Here is a 15,599-nt window from a genome sequence, read left to right on the forward strand (position 1 = left end):
TTATAATGTATGCTTTAGAAAATTCGGACAAAAACAAATAAAATTGGTGTTTTTATAATGTTTAATTGTTAAGAGTAGCCCTATTTGCTAGATTATCTATATGAAAACATAGATAGTATTGTAGGGACACATGTATAGTTTACGATAAATAAATGTATTCATAGATATATCTGTGACTTTATTCGTTAGAGTGAACATAATACATACCTTACTAGGTGAAAAGTGCGCGGTAATGAAATGTTCAATTCTTACACTGGACGTTAGTCACTAAGATATATCTATAAGATATTCACTACAGTGTAGAGACGAACATAAACTTAAAGATAACTTTTTGACACCTCAGGCCGGTTGTCAGTCATAAAAAATACAAGTACATGTATATCTAAGACAATACAAAAAAGTCGGTTTTGCTGCATTCATTAAGATATTTTTATCAAAACAAAATTAAACCATATAGTAGGGACACGGGCATATTTTAAGATAAACATATACCTGTCCGTTTATCAGTGATGGTCCCGTCGTCTACTGTTTATCGGTATATTATCTGATTGTACAACTAATGTAAAATGTCAATTCTAATGTATTCCTTAAACAATATAAATTATATATATTTCAACGTTCCGTTTTGCTTTGTTGTTTTTTTAATGAAGTAACTGAAAACAGACAGTCTGACAGGCGGACAGACAACTTTATTTCCACTCAAGGTAATAAAAATACAACATGAGGATATGCCGAGCAATATATGCTTTTGGGAGTGATCTAGAAAAGAAAAAAGTAAATTCAGCATCATGTATCACCAGGGAATACACTACATAAATAGAAAATCATACCCGCTTGAATAAAGGAGTATAATCTTCTCTTGTATCATAGAAATAGTTGTTGGTGTTTTAAATGCTGATAGACTTTAACTGCTTATTCTGGTATTTAAAAGAAAAGTATGATATTATAATTTACAAGATTTATTTTATTTCGCGGAATAAAATGCAAATTCGTATTATTTCAGGAACACCGCATTTTGGCTGATACATCGAAGCGCACATTAAACTTTCAACGGCGAAGACTGCGCAAATAAAACTTTTTCAGTCTTTATTTTGATTAGATATGCATAAAACAATACGCAGTAATAAATATTATGTAAATTAAGGAATAATAAAAGTTGAAACGCATGCCAAAAATACGTTACCAATGGCGGTGAAATATTCTGAATATATGCCTTTTTGTGCGATATGGATTTTTTGTACCGATAAAGTCCTGCATATTACAAATTAGCAAAGAATAAATGAATGACATTCGAGGTACAATACATCGGAATTTTGTAAATTATTGTCTGATTTTTACTATCTAATATTACGTGATATGGAAACTGCTCTCCGTGTAGCTAAAGTAGCATAATGCTCATGTTTTCATTATCAAGATTAGCTGTATGGACTGCATAATTCAAAAGATTTATGTTTTGTATTTGTTTGGGTCGTGAGACCAAACAAGTAATGGTAGCGAAATTTCAGACTCTAATGCTGTTAATTGCATTAGACAGACGGACTGTCACATGACAGACGGATTAATTTTCAAGCAAAATAATTCCCGAATGGTCAAAGATTTCTAAAATTGTTTTATTCTTTATAGATATACATGCTTATAGTAAGCGCCATGATTATTTACACAAGTGTTAAACAACAGTTAGCGTCGTTACAAAAATTCAATGAACGCAGCCCCCACCCGGCCCAGCAGATACAAACCCTAACTAAGAATAATATGGTTTTCTTCAGGCCGTTAACATATAAAATCACCGTGGCCGAGGGGTTTCTGCGCTCGCTTAGGAAGCGAGAGGTCTTCAGTTCAAATCCCAGTTAAGGCAACTCTTTTTTTCAAATCGTTTAAGTCAAATAAACATTGAATTGAATATCAGTGTTGCAATTAGTCTTATAGCCAATTTACTATAATTAAAACGCTGGAAAGCATTGGTGGCACTATACAAAAACAAATTGTTTTATAATCTCACAAGCTGCACCTTTCTGACATTCTGAGACCCAAACAAATTCAGCGCCTTCTGTGCTTTGATTATACTAATTGTGACTGATTTGAAAATGTTTAGGATAAGATATAAATCTGCCGAAATATAACAAGACTGCCCCACTCTTTTTATAAATTGGGCGATACGGGTAAATTCCAAATTATATTTACAGGATTTTCTTGATTGGAATTCCAGTATTTCAACACAACAGTTATTGAGAAATACTTAAGCGCTTAGGGTAATAGATAAAGTTTATCTTTATACATTAGTTGATATTAATCGTTTTTTCGACAATTATCTTATCGACAATGTTTTCGCATTTTCCTCCTATCTTTCGTGACCTTTAAATCAATAGATATGTATTCAATATATATCAAATCTCATGGCAACAATATAGTTCATTGCTATGATATCTAAGCGCACTTATAAAAGACTCTTTTTCACAACGTAATATTGCATAACAACCTTAGGATGTGCCGCACCGGATACGTACCGATAGCACCTTGGGGCTCTTTAACATAAATTAGAGTGGGCGTTCATTATACATACTTTAACATGTTTATTAGTTTGATCTTTTTTTTCTGTACGGTGTCTTATTAAATAATCTAACCTTTTGTTTATTCTCCAGGTTAAAAAAAAATTACAGCATTATTCAATATTCTTTATCTAATATCAGCCACGATATCACAATTGAATTAAAATTCACTGCTGAATAATTTTGAAAATGATATAACACATATATATCTTATTCGTCGTTGCTCATTGTCGTTAAACAATAGAACAAAGCATACATGGAATGACTTGGCAGAAAATTCAAAAACATAAATAAAACTTACACATTCGAGGGGGGCTATTACTAATTTAACTTGCACATGTATTTCGATCTACTTTAAGAGTTCTTAAGCTTAACTACTCAGTATCATTTAGACGCTTAATATGCCTCTTCACTGACCAAGAGTTATCTATGAAAGCGTCTGCATGACCTGAGTCAAAAACATTATGTTGAAAAAATCCTAAAGACATACAGTGTTTTTACTGACAGGAAACTCGGCAGGGGTCCAGGCTCAAATATACATGGACTAAGTGACGTACATTTATCTTAAGCCAGTTTTTGCCAATACGCCGTCTTTGATAGAATTTTTCTATTTAGGTCAGGCTGTCTATGGGGCTTCAGTCCTATATGCTCCACCCCGCTAGGCGATGGTTATATCGCAAACAAACGTTTATATAAAGCCATCTAAATAAAAATGAAGTTTATTAGTAAGTTTGTATAATTGATTTTAATGTAATATAATATATTATTTTTGTAAGTTTGTATAATGTTATAAAATATAAGTAAATATTCAACATGTTTATTCATTTAAATAAATGAATAAAATACTTTCAATGCATTTATAGACATGTGTATGACAAATCACACTGCCATAAATATGATCAATAGTTGTTACTCTAGTTTTAGCTGTTCTTGTATGAGTTTCAATGAATTGCCTGAATTGGACCATTTTGTATTATTAAACTTATTCCTCAAATATATAACTCAGAATATTAAGAATAAATTTCATCGAATTGCTGTTCGTATTCATCAATCCATGATTGATGTACTTTTGGAGGGCGATATACATAGTTTACTGGAAACGTTTTTGTATTAGGGTAGTTATCTTTACCCAAAGAGATTCTTTTTTTTTTCAATTGCTATCCTTTCTTTCAAAAACAAAGTTTTCTATTTTCAAATTCAATTATTATAAATATTGTCATATGGATATTATATAAAAATGTCAAAATGTGAATAATGCATATGTCTATATAGTTCAGTTTTTCCATCTCGTCGGCCAGGGGGTTGATTCAATCCATAATCGTCTGCTATCTATAACATCATTTGTAAGTCTGCACTGAGCCGTCATGTGATTATTGCGTCCACAGTTGTCGCAATGAATTCTGCCGTAGAGCTTATGGCGCCGACCCATGTGCCTGTCCGACTCCCATATTGGTGTATTGGTGTATGTCGGTATTCACTCTCGGTCGGTTGATCTTTGTCCTCTTTGTTTGTCGGTTTCATTAAAAGCTAGTCATAAAACCTCTGGCAACCCCTATTAATTGAAATAAAGAAAGAAAACCCTAAATTATAAGGCGAAAATATATATAGTGATTCAACTGTATTAATTTTACATATGAGTTCAATATAATTATGATTATGTCTTAGGAAGTTAAATGATTGAATAGAATAAGAACACATACATTGTAACTATATCAATATCTGATAAAAAGTGATCCCTCGGAAGCATTAAAAGCAGCAAAATACGTGTATTCGAGTTGTAGTTTAATGTAACGCAAATTAATACGTAAGATCTACTTACGCTAAAACTTACGTTCAAACTCAAGTTACGATAACGTTAGAACGTTTAACTTAGTGAACGCACTCCAGGCTTATAACTGCATCATCAAGTATGACCGAATCGTTGCCTTATATGAAACAATAATATAGCATTAGGTTCAAAATACACATATTTACTTAGCAATTTACCCTCTAAATTTCAGCAAAATATATTCCAGTTTATACAGTTTTTCATTAATTATCTCTATAAATGCAGTTTTCAATTTTTAACACACAAAAATCATAATTGAGATTGTAACTGTTAAGTTCCTACAGATGTTTAACTAACTGTTTAACAGGTTTGTTATGGCCTTTTTGAATGGTAAAGATGAAACTTAATGACTCAGTCCGGATCTACCGAGGGGTAGGGGCTTAAGAGGCTAACCCCCCCCCTCCCCCGACACCCTGGTTTAATATTTTTTTTATCAAAAATGGCATATTGAGGGTAAAATATTACCAAAGTCTGAAGTTTCCTAAAAGTGGTGTAGGAAAAGTTTTAAATTGATTTGTTTAAATTTTGTCGTATGCAATCGCGGTAGATTGGAAAAAAGTATATTATATAAAACATATATATTTACATAATAAAGTCTGATTGAAATAATATAATTATATTTTAGGCAGGAAAATATAGGCTCAACAAAAGTATTAAAGGGAAGCACCAGAAAAGTTGGGTTTTTAAAATTAAATCGCTATATAAAGGGCAGAGCTGCATCAATACTAAGGGTGTAGTACTTAAGTACCAGTAACAGTACTTGGGAAATTATGCAGTACTATTACAAGTACCAGTACTAGATTTTAGCTCGGTACTGCAATACCAGTACTTTTTTTCATGAAGTAATTAAGTATCAGTACCATTACTTTTATATATTCATCAAAGTTTGAATAAATACAGTGTCAAACAAATAATTGCAAATATTATTCAGCAAATAAATAGAATCATAATCAACTTTAAAGCTGCGCCATGCCTCAAGATGACCAAAAATATTTCAAGAAAATTAAACTTGGAAAAAAAATACTAAAACTTTGAGAAAAGTAAACAAATTAAAGATTCAAGTGATAATTTATATCTTATGTTCAATTAATGTCTGTACTTTGTCGTATTTATCACCATATTTCTACTGTGTTACTAACGCAGTAGGGGCTATTAATGCAAGTTTCGACCTCTTTTTGGTAATTTACATGGATTTTTTGTGCCGATTGTAATGCGTCAAGTACTTTCTTTGTTCATTTAACAATATTTTACCTTTAAATACATTTTCAAAATTTTCATGAAAATTAGGATGAATCTGGAGGCGTGCTACTTTACAGTTAACATAGCATATTTACAACTTTATAGTTTTAACATACTTTTTACAAACAATATTTACAACATATATTCATGTCATATCTAATTGTTTAGTAACCAGTCAACTGTAATACAATGCAATCATCTTTCATTTACAACAAAACAGTCTTCTGTTGCCCTTCACACCTTCACACCTCTGTTCAATTTATACCAAAGTAAATTACAACTTTTTATGGTGCTAACAATATTACTTTTTTCACTTGAAATGCGAATTTTTAGAATAGAAGAAATTAATTAGTGTTTATTTTGCTCTTTTACTAGTAAATACAAAGTAATAAAATATTTTAATAAGGTTATTTTAGGGTAAAGAGTTATTGAGTCTTTTTTATCTTAATTACATTTTTACTTAAAGTCTTTGGTGCTTTTTATGATGAATACTATGTTAATATTTGAAGGAATATTGCAGCAAATTATCTTTAGATTTGATAACATACTTTTTCACAAAAATAAAATATAGTAATGTAATTTACAGCTTTATTTTATGAGAAAAATTGATGTTACTTTAAATTTTTATCAAAACCAAAAGTACTGGGTAATGCAGTAGTAGCAGTACCACTTTTTAAGACAGTAATGCAGTACCAGTACCAGTAGTAGCAAAATTTTGTAAGAGTAATTCAATTTCTGTACCAGTACTTGCAAAATCGCTGCAGTACATACTGCAGTACCAGTACCAGTACCAGTAATGCAGCTCTGATAAAGGGTTCCGAATTAATTAATATATATTATTGAACAAATGACGAAGTTAAACTGATTTAATTGTATACGAGTCTTTACCGAGTATTTCATACTTTTAAAGACACTGGCTTCCAGAATGGTAAAATGAATAAAACACGAAATAAAATTTCAAGTGAAAGATAAAGACTGATGAACAATATTGGTTCATAAATAAAACATTCTAAAGATTATCATACATCAAAAGCTTGCAAATAATATAAACGTCACAGCGAAACTCAAAATAATGGTAGACTTGCCTGAAATACAGAAAAATAAACCTCTTAAGAGAGTCCGAAACGACAAAATTGAAAATGTTGCAGGCTGGGTTTGATTGGGTCTGTTCATGGACGGTACTGTAAAGAGCAAACCCTCCTAGAACCGTTTTAAGCAGCATTCAACATTTAATATGAAATGGTAGAATTCAGAATTTATTTAAACATCCATAGATGTGTTTATATGGCGGTTATCATGGGACTTTAGAAGTGACACGCTTGTGCCATTCCATGAAAAGCGACATTTGGTCCCCAAATAGAATAACGCTTGTGCCTAATACCCAATATTAATTTGTAATTTTGTTGGACAACCCCTTCTGCATTTTAACTACCATTTCACTTTTTTGAATAAACCTACAGCAAGATATTTCACTTAAATTGCAATAAAATACTATTTTAATCTACTTTAACCCTGATTCTCATATGTGTGTATATCTGCACTTAAAAACAAGGGAAGTTTCTTTTTTTGTTCAGTATACATACGTTTCAATAAAAACAGCATCATGTTTCTTTAAATCGAATGGTAAACAAACGTTTGTTCATTTCTTTTATATTAAAATTATAAATTTATTATGAAGCCAACATGTTTAAGTAGTCTTTTATATATCTTCATGATTTATCTTTCAATCATAGTTTTACAACAGATACAGAAATCAGCTAGTTTAACACTTTGTTATAAACTATGTAATGTATAGATGTCTGTTCTAGGTAAGATCCATTTAGGTTAAAGGTAGTTTGTGCAACTGCTGTCTTTTATTCCTTTTTTACAGGCAAACAGACAGTTTGCTCAGAAAATTATGTATAATTATTATTTAATTAACTGAAAAGATACATGTACATTATAAAGTATTGATTTTTAGAACGCAATATATATAATATATGTTCATTTTAATCAGATCCTCTATCACTTAATTCCTCTGTTCCCATTTAAACACACTATTATACTTTATAATCTTGATTGTAATTTTTGTTCTTCAATCAGTTTGCTATAAAACCTGTGACAAATGCAAATTGAACTGGAACGTAAACGGTAATATATTGTTCTTTTGAAGAAAATTTTAAGCATGCACTTTATTTATTTATTGTGTATACCGTTGTATGAAATAAAAGTGTTAAAATTTATTTATTCTTTTGATAAGGGATTGAAAGCACTTTGATGCTATTTATTATGAAACAAAAATATGTAACATTTACTGTTAAAAATTGTCTTGCTTTTATAATTATAATATATCGTTAGTTTATTTTTATACGTAGAATGGCAGCCGTTTTAAATCTTAGTTTGTTTTGTAAAAGTATATGATTCTATTTTTTTTTTATTTCAGAAACCTTCAGGGGTAAGATTGTGTTTTTTTAAACCTTAATTTTTAATAGGACATCATTGATTGAAAAATTAGAAAAGCAAAAACAAATAAACTATTTAAAATGATACGTAAATTTTAATGTTGTTCAATATGCCCCAGCACATTTATTAATTTCAATTTATGTCACCTAATAATATTACATATTTAAAATTAAAACTGTTATAAAACTTGGTAGATTGGTCAGAAACGACTTTTAAATGACTACTCAGATTTCCCCTACATAACGTTAGCAATAATAGTCGTATTGAAAAAAAAATCTATGGGAAAAGGAAGAACTTACCGTAGACGAAATAACAAGAAGTGACACAATAGTGTCATCACAAATGTATGTAACAATAAACAGAACATATATCTGAGGAATACAGAGGAACGCCGCCTTAGAACAGTCGGACGCATAAGTACTGATGGGGAGTTTAAACCGAATAATGGTGCACAAAACCTCACTCTTAACCCCAATATGTACCTTTTAAAAATAAAGTGTAAATAAAGTAAATCCCCGCAAAGAGAAATTTTAAAAGTTGGTATGGTTATCATCTACAAAGGACCGTGGAAGTAAGACGTAAGAAAACGAAAATTTAGAAAATTCAGTCCCAAGGGTTTTAAGAACTGTCTATCATAGTCTTCGACATGATTCGTCAGATGTAATCAGGAAAGCGTCACGTTCAATTTTCAAAGGGTTTAACACCAAGGATGCAGTGTGTTTTAAGAGAGTAGCTCATAACCTCTTTTCATTAAACGTTTAATTATTTTAGAAAGTGCTGAAAAAATAGGATAATGCAATATCCCACCAAAATTGTAAATCAAATTGCCATATAAATCAAGATAACCCCTATTTGTTGAAGAGCTTTAAAATAAGTATAACATTTTGATACTAAATCGAAATAATTACTATTAAAGAATTTAGTAAACTATGTCCGTTATTTATGATATCTAAAGCCCTGTTTGAAAGGTTTGCAAGAGATGAAATTAAATCGTTTGTTAAAATTGTTGTTTTAATGGCTTCAAGCCCTTGTGAATTTTATTTATTGAGATATATATACCGCTTAAAATGTTGCATGGGGTACATCTCCATCTAAATAAGGATATTTGGCTATCATAATAAGATCACAGTCATCTCTCTTATCAAAGAGTTTTTTTCAACTGTAAAATGTAGATACAAAAATGATGTGATAAAATTTCAAGAATTCGTTTCAGTAAATTCTTTTGGATAGACTTTAGACTTTCCTATCTTATTATTTTTAATGCATGTAGGCAAGGAATTCCAATCATTAATTGGTTTTGAAAAAAAGTAACATTATCCTTTCCATAAATTCTTGGGACACTAAAATTATACTGATTCGCCCGAGTTGAATAAAGAATGAATGTCTCTTATAGGTACACAATCTTCTTTCATATATGAAGGGCACTGGTTATTAACAATTTTAAAAACATGATCCAGACGTAATTGCTTATTTCTGTTTACTACATTAAATAAAAACATTTTAGCAAGAATAACATAATTGACGCCATCTCTAGGTCCAATACCATGTATAAATCTAACAGTTTTATTTTGAAAAATTTGAAGCTTATTTTTAAAACACTCGTTTATAAATCGGCTGATTTAACAGACTGATAATGTTTGAATCGGGAGACCAACGCACTATACTCCCATTCCGACATTATATAAGCATGCCTATAAAAAGCAAACCTACAAGACGTTATTCCTTTGTATTTAGAAAGGTTTATTAAAGTAAATGACCAGATGAACCTATTTTCCTGTTCTTCAAATGCGTTTCAAAATGAAAGTAATGTCATAGTATAGAGCGAAGTGAAATGTGCAAGGTTATTGCATAGACCTTGTGATTTATATCTATTTTCGTGTCGCCTTAAAAAAAGACATATAGGGGTTATTTTTGTCAGCGGTGTCGGCGTTGTCCGAAGCATAATTCTGTCACTAGAAGTCGGATTGACTTCAAACTTGATATGCAGGCTTCTTTTAATAACTCGAAGTGCAGTACACAAAGACCAGTACTCTGCATTTCTTAATCTTTGAGTTATTGCCCTTCATACATTCATACTTTAATTTTGTCCGGGCCATTTCTTTTCAACTATAAAAGCTATTGACTTGAAACTTCATAGGATGATATATCTCATTCAGAAGTGCAGTGAAAAGAACCGGAAATCTGCACTTCTTATTTTTTTTAATTATTGCCCTTTGTTAATTTTCATATTTTATTTTTGTCCAAGCCATTTCTCATTATTTATAAAGGCTATGGGCTTGAAACTTCATATGATGATAGATCTCATTAATAAAAAATGAAGTGCACAAGAACTGGCACTCTGTTTTTCTTGTTTTTTTAAGTTATAGCCCTTTGTTAATTTTCATACTTTATTTTTGTCCGAGCCATTTCTCCTAAACAATAAAAGCTATTTACTTGAAACTTATCATTAAGAAGAAGTGCAGTGCACAAGAACCGGTATTCTGCACATCTTAATTTTTTAATTATTGCCCTTTTTTATTTTTCATACTTTATTTTTGTCTGGGCAATTTCTCCTAAACTATAAAAGCTTTGGACACGAAACTTCATAGGATGATAGGTCTAATTAAGATGAAGTGGAGTACACAAAAACCGGTACTCCATGATTTTTGAGTTATTGCCCTTATTTGATTTTCTTACTTTATTTTTATCCCGACCATTTCACCTAAACTATAAAAGCATTGGACTGGAATCTTCATAGGATGAGAGATCTCATTAAGAAGAGGTGCAGTACAAAAGAATTATTATTTTTTTAGTTATTGCCCTTTGCAGTGTTTATAAATAACCTATATTTAAGACGAAAATGCTTAAGTGAGTGGCAACTATACTATTTACAAGGCGACACATCGAACATACAGAGTTCTAGTTATATATACTAGTTAAATGTATGAATAACACAAATACTTAAATTTCAACTCAACTGGTGAGCGTATTTGCCCGATGGCTATTTGTCCGTCTGTCGTACGTGTACATATGTGTCCAACCTCATCCGGTTGCTTCGTTACCACTTGGCAAATGTGATGAAATATACAAGGTCGCCGACTTCAAATCATCTTTTCTTTACTGCTGTGATTAAATTCCAATCATGGTGTTAGCTTTTTTGTATTGAGATAGTTTACGGATGGACCCGTGGTTCTAGTCAGATGCCTGCTCAGTGTCTGAAATGTTTCCCAAAGGGGTATCTGGAGTTTTTCTTTACAGTAAAGCAAACATGTTTTCACATTACCTTTATGTTGGTGAAACTGAAAATCCAAGAAAACCAAAAGTAACATACCCCTTTTTAAATACTAAAAAAAATACATTATTGAAGATGGAAAGTCCAACTTAAAATAAATTTTATGGTTTGCAGTATTTCTCACTTGAATACTGTTTACTAAAACATATTTTATTTATCAATTTTTACAAGCATGTAACATTTTTACATCACAATATATATGGATTGGAAAACAAGCATAACACTTATATATATTCCTTTCCATGATGGAATTTCGTCTTTATTATTTCACTTTATATGATCAGTTCATGTTTTAAGGTTCAAATTTGATCTAAATTAATAAATTTTCGAAAAGTATTACTTTGTTGTTTTGTTTATTCATTTTCCCTTTTAATGAAAAAAGAAGAAATAACAATAAAAAAATGTGTCACACACTTTGTCATAGAAATACGATGTTTAGGACGCTGAGTCGGGAATTATGAATCGAAACGCTTTGATGCTTCAATGAAGCTCTGGACAAGTGTGAACAAATTCTGATTTATGTCCATATATAGGCGATCATTGCCGAAAAGAAGATTATTAGGGGTTGGTGCACAGAGTAGGTCGTTAAAGCAATGCTGACGTATGATATGGTACTTAGGACAACTGAGCAGAAAGAGGGAGACAGTTTCTATACCACCACATGTACACAAAGGAGACGAGATTAAATTTCTCCTATGTAATTCGAAATTAAAAGAGCTGCATCCAAGTATGAGACGTGTATAGTTTACTTTTTTTTTTCCTGCTGCCAAAATCATACAGGTGTTTTGTCTTTTTAGACGACATATTTCTGTAGTTGAGCTTGTGTTTGAAAGTGCTAACAGTGGATGCATTTTTAATATGTCCAGGTAAAGAATTCCACTGGCGAAAAGTATACGGAAGAAAAGAAATAGCATATGAATAGGAGTTGCAGTGTATTAATGGGATAATTATTGGTGTTAGAGCGAAGAGTGTAGGGTTGATTAAAATGTTCTGATATCAGACCAGAGAGATAATCAGGAGCGAGACCATTTTTCATTTTATACAGAAGTACGAGACGGTGTTTTCTTCTCCTTTCTGCAAGAGTATCATATCTGAGGTGGCTCATAAAAATGTTGATGTTGCAAAACTTAGTATCTCCTGTGACGATTCTTACTGCTTCATGCTGAACTGATTCAATATCATTTTTAGTTGATTGCTACAGTTATCCCACATCACGTCGGCATACTCAAGCAAAGATCTAATGAAGGCTACATATAATTTCTCCAATCCTGCTCTAGAAATAAAAAAATTCAGACTTCTAAGAATACCCTAAGCTTTATTAACATTTAATGTTATATGTGATGTCCATTAACCATTTTCAGAAAAGATGACACCAAGGTGCTTGTGTTCTTTAACGCTAGAAATATTCACATTATCACAGACTAGACAAGGGTGTTGGGTTTTGTTTCGTTTTCTTGATAAAAGGACATGTTCTGTTTTTGAGGGATTAAATGAGACAAGCCAAGTTTTAGAGCACAAAGAAATTTTGGAAAGCTCGCAATTCAATATTGCAGCAGAAGAGTTGGGATCTTCGACAATGATGTAGAGACTAGTGTCGTCAGCAAAATGTCGAATGTTTGCTTCAATATCAGTGACTATGTCATTAATGTATATTAGAAACAGGAGAGGGCCTAAGATGGACCCCTGAAGTACTCCAGCATTGATTTTTAAAAATATTGAAGAAGAATTTGATACGATGACTATTTGTTTTCTGTCAGCAAGATAAGATGAGAACCATTGAAGAAAAGAACCTTGTATGCCTATAGAAGAAAGTTTATAGAGGAGTCTTTGGTGCCAAACCCTAATGCCCGCGTCACACTGTCCCGAAATTGGAACCAGATGGACACACGAATAAAGAAATGTTCAAATTCGGATCTGATCGTAATAACATCGGGTCATTCGTAAGGGCATCTTTTGTCATCGTATAACCCCCGGCTAAATTTTCAGGCTCCTGCAGCAACTTCGTGAGCGTTCCTAAATTTTTTGGCATGCCAAAAAATTGCCGGAGGACATTGCGAAGGTTCATTTTCGTGTTCAGTTCGTATGCCAATTTTGCGCTTCGTAAGGCCTTCGTGAAGCCATCTTGTCAAATCGTATAGTATTCGTCTTTACTTCGTGTAATCATCGTTGCCATCTGGCAATTTTCGCCTCAAGAAGACAATACGAAGGAAATACGAAGATGCCCGAATGTCTTAGGAAGGCAACACGACTACGTGAAGCCCCCTGCACTACCGCCATGTCGCCATCGTACTTTGGTACGATGCCATCGAATCGGACCACGATGTGGGCGGAAAAAATAAATTTGAGTGGCTCGATCAAATGTATCATGGTGGACGTATAAAAGACTTGCCTCAAACCATCTTCCTCATCAGTCAGTACTGAACAACTCTATAGACAATACAAAAAAGTTCCATTATTTACAGTAATAAACAACAATTTTCACAATGACATATTTTGACGAAAAAACAAGAAAAAGAAGGAAGCAAAATTGCTACTATTTATACACCTATGGAACCATGATAAGCAGCTGTTACAGGTCCAACACCGCCTCTTACAGGTAAAACAATACTGAATTATTTAGTTTTGTCATTTCTTGCTATTTGCCTTCCCAGCATTCGACAATGTACTTATGTTATTTTGTTTTTATGTTTTAGATCAGGGGCAAACCAAGGCGAAGGAAGAATCCGAGATATGTGTGGCTCAGGAAATTGCTATCTGAGAAAAGAAGAGAAAAGTATGGCCACTACAGCACTCTACTAAAGGAGTTGAAGATAGAAGATGAGAATTCCTTCTTTAACTATACAAGACTTCCCAGAGGTCTATACGATTAGGTCCTGCAAAGGATAGAAGGCAGAATACAGAAAAAGGACACATGGTGCAGAAAGTCTCTTTCTCCTAGTCTCAAGCTGTCTATCACTCTACGACACCTGGCCTGTGGTGACAGTTATAAAAGCCTGTCCTACAACTTCAGAGTAGCTCCAAACATCATCTCCCTTATAATAAATGAAGTTTGAGATGCCATCAAAGCCGAGTTTGCTGCTGAGGTGATCCAGTGTCCTACTACAAAGGAAGAATGGACTGCCATTGCTGAGCAGTTTGAAAAAAGGTGGCAATTTCCACACTGCTGTGGTGCTCTAGATGGCAAGCATGTGGCGGTGACATGTCTTTGGAATACTGGTTCTATGTACAGAAACTACAAGGGCTTCTTTTCCATTGTACTTATGGCCTTGGTCGATGCCGACTATATGTTTCTTTGGATTGATGTCGGCTATGATGGTTCAAGCAACGATGCCAGTATTTACAACGGGTCAGAACTGAAGGAAGGCCTGGAGAGTCCGGACAACATATTCAATCTCCCTGAAGAGAAGTCCTTACCTGGTGACGACGTTCCTGTACCATACTACATAGTAGGGGACAATGCTTTTGGAATCAACAAGAGCCTGATGAACCCGTTCTCTATCAGGAACATGGAGTATCATGAGAGAATATTTAACTATAGACTCTCAAGTGCCAGGCGGGTTGTAGAAAATACCTTTGGTATTCTGGCGCACAAGTTTCGAGTTTGGCTCAGGACCATGAACCAGAGGCCAGAGACATGCAGAAAAATAATCACAACCTGTGTGATCCTTCACAATCTGATCAGGCTGAGATATCCAGCTATCCACAAGAACCTGATGGACTTGGAGGACCAGAACCAAGATGTCATCCAAGGGGCATGGAGAAATGACAAAGTACTTCTGGATTTTTACCACGAGAGGGCAAGGAACACTGGAACCTAGGAGGGGAGGCAAATTAGAAGATACCTTGGTCACTACTTTACCTTAAAGGCAGGTTCGGTGCCATTGCAAGATAAGATGATTTTGTAATTTTCCTGCAAAACATTGACAGTAAAGTGAAACAAAGCAGTGATAGTAAAATTGTTAAAGAGACATCCTAACATTGTGATGACGAATATATTACTTTCACATTTTGCATTGTATTTGAAGTAAATCTTGTATGAAATTATTAATGCTGTTTTTGAATCTTTTATTAAAATGTATTAATTTTACTTATTTTCCCCTCCATTATAATAAAACAAAGGCCAAACATTAGATAATATAAAATCTCAAGTTTCCGAAATGTACAGTCTCATATTTCTTTAACATAAAAATGTAACTTTTATGTTATGTTATATTTTACATTTCTTTGTTAAAGTAGTATTTGACTTTACAGTTTGAAAACTTGAGCTTTTCAA

General features: G+C 32.7%; 1 protein-coding gene across 1 annotated transcript in view; it reads left to right on the plus strand.

Moving 5' to 3' along the window:
- The window catches only part of LOC132751923 (uncharacterized), a gene marked incomplete at its 5' end in the record, with an annotated part of 37,481 nt that extends 22,337 nt beyond the window's left edge, over nucleotides 1–15,144 (plus strand). The window contains 3 exons of the mRNA XM_060742142.1: nucleotides 8,036–8,047; nucleotides 14,020–14,182; nucleotides 14,393–15,144. Coding sequence (XP_060598125.1) covers nucleotides 8,036–8,047; nucleotides 14,020–14,182; nucleotides 14,393–15,144 — 927 coding nt within the window. The remainder of the gene's footprint in view (nucleotides 1–8,035; nucleotides 8,048–14,019; nucleotides 14,183–14,392) is intronic.
- Nucleotides 15,145–15,599: the final 455 nt, after the last annotated feature.

The sequence above is a fragment of the Ruditapes philippinarum genome, unplaced genomic scaffold, assembly GCF_026571515.1.
Source record: "Ruditapes philippinarum isolate M1 unplaced genomic scaffold, ASM2657151v2 ctg2651_1_1_1_1, whole genome shotgun sequence".
NCBI classification, from domain to species: domain Eukaryota; kingdom Metazoa; phylum Mollusca; class Bivalvia; order Venerida; family Veneridae; genus Ruditapes; species Ruditapes philippinarum.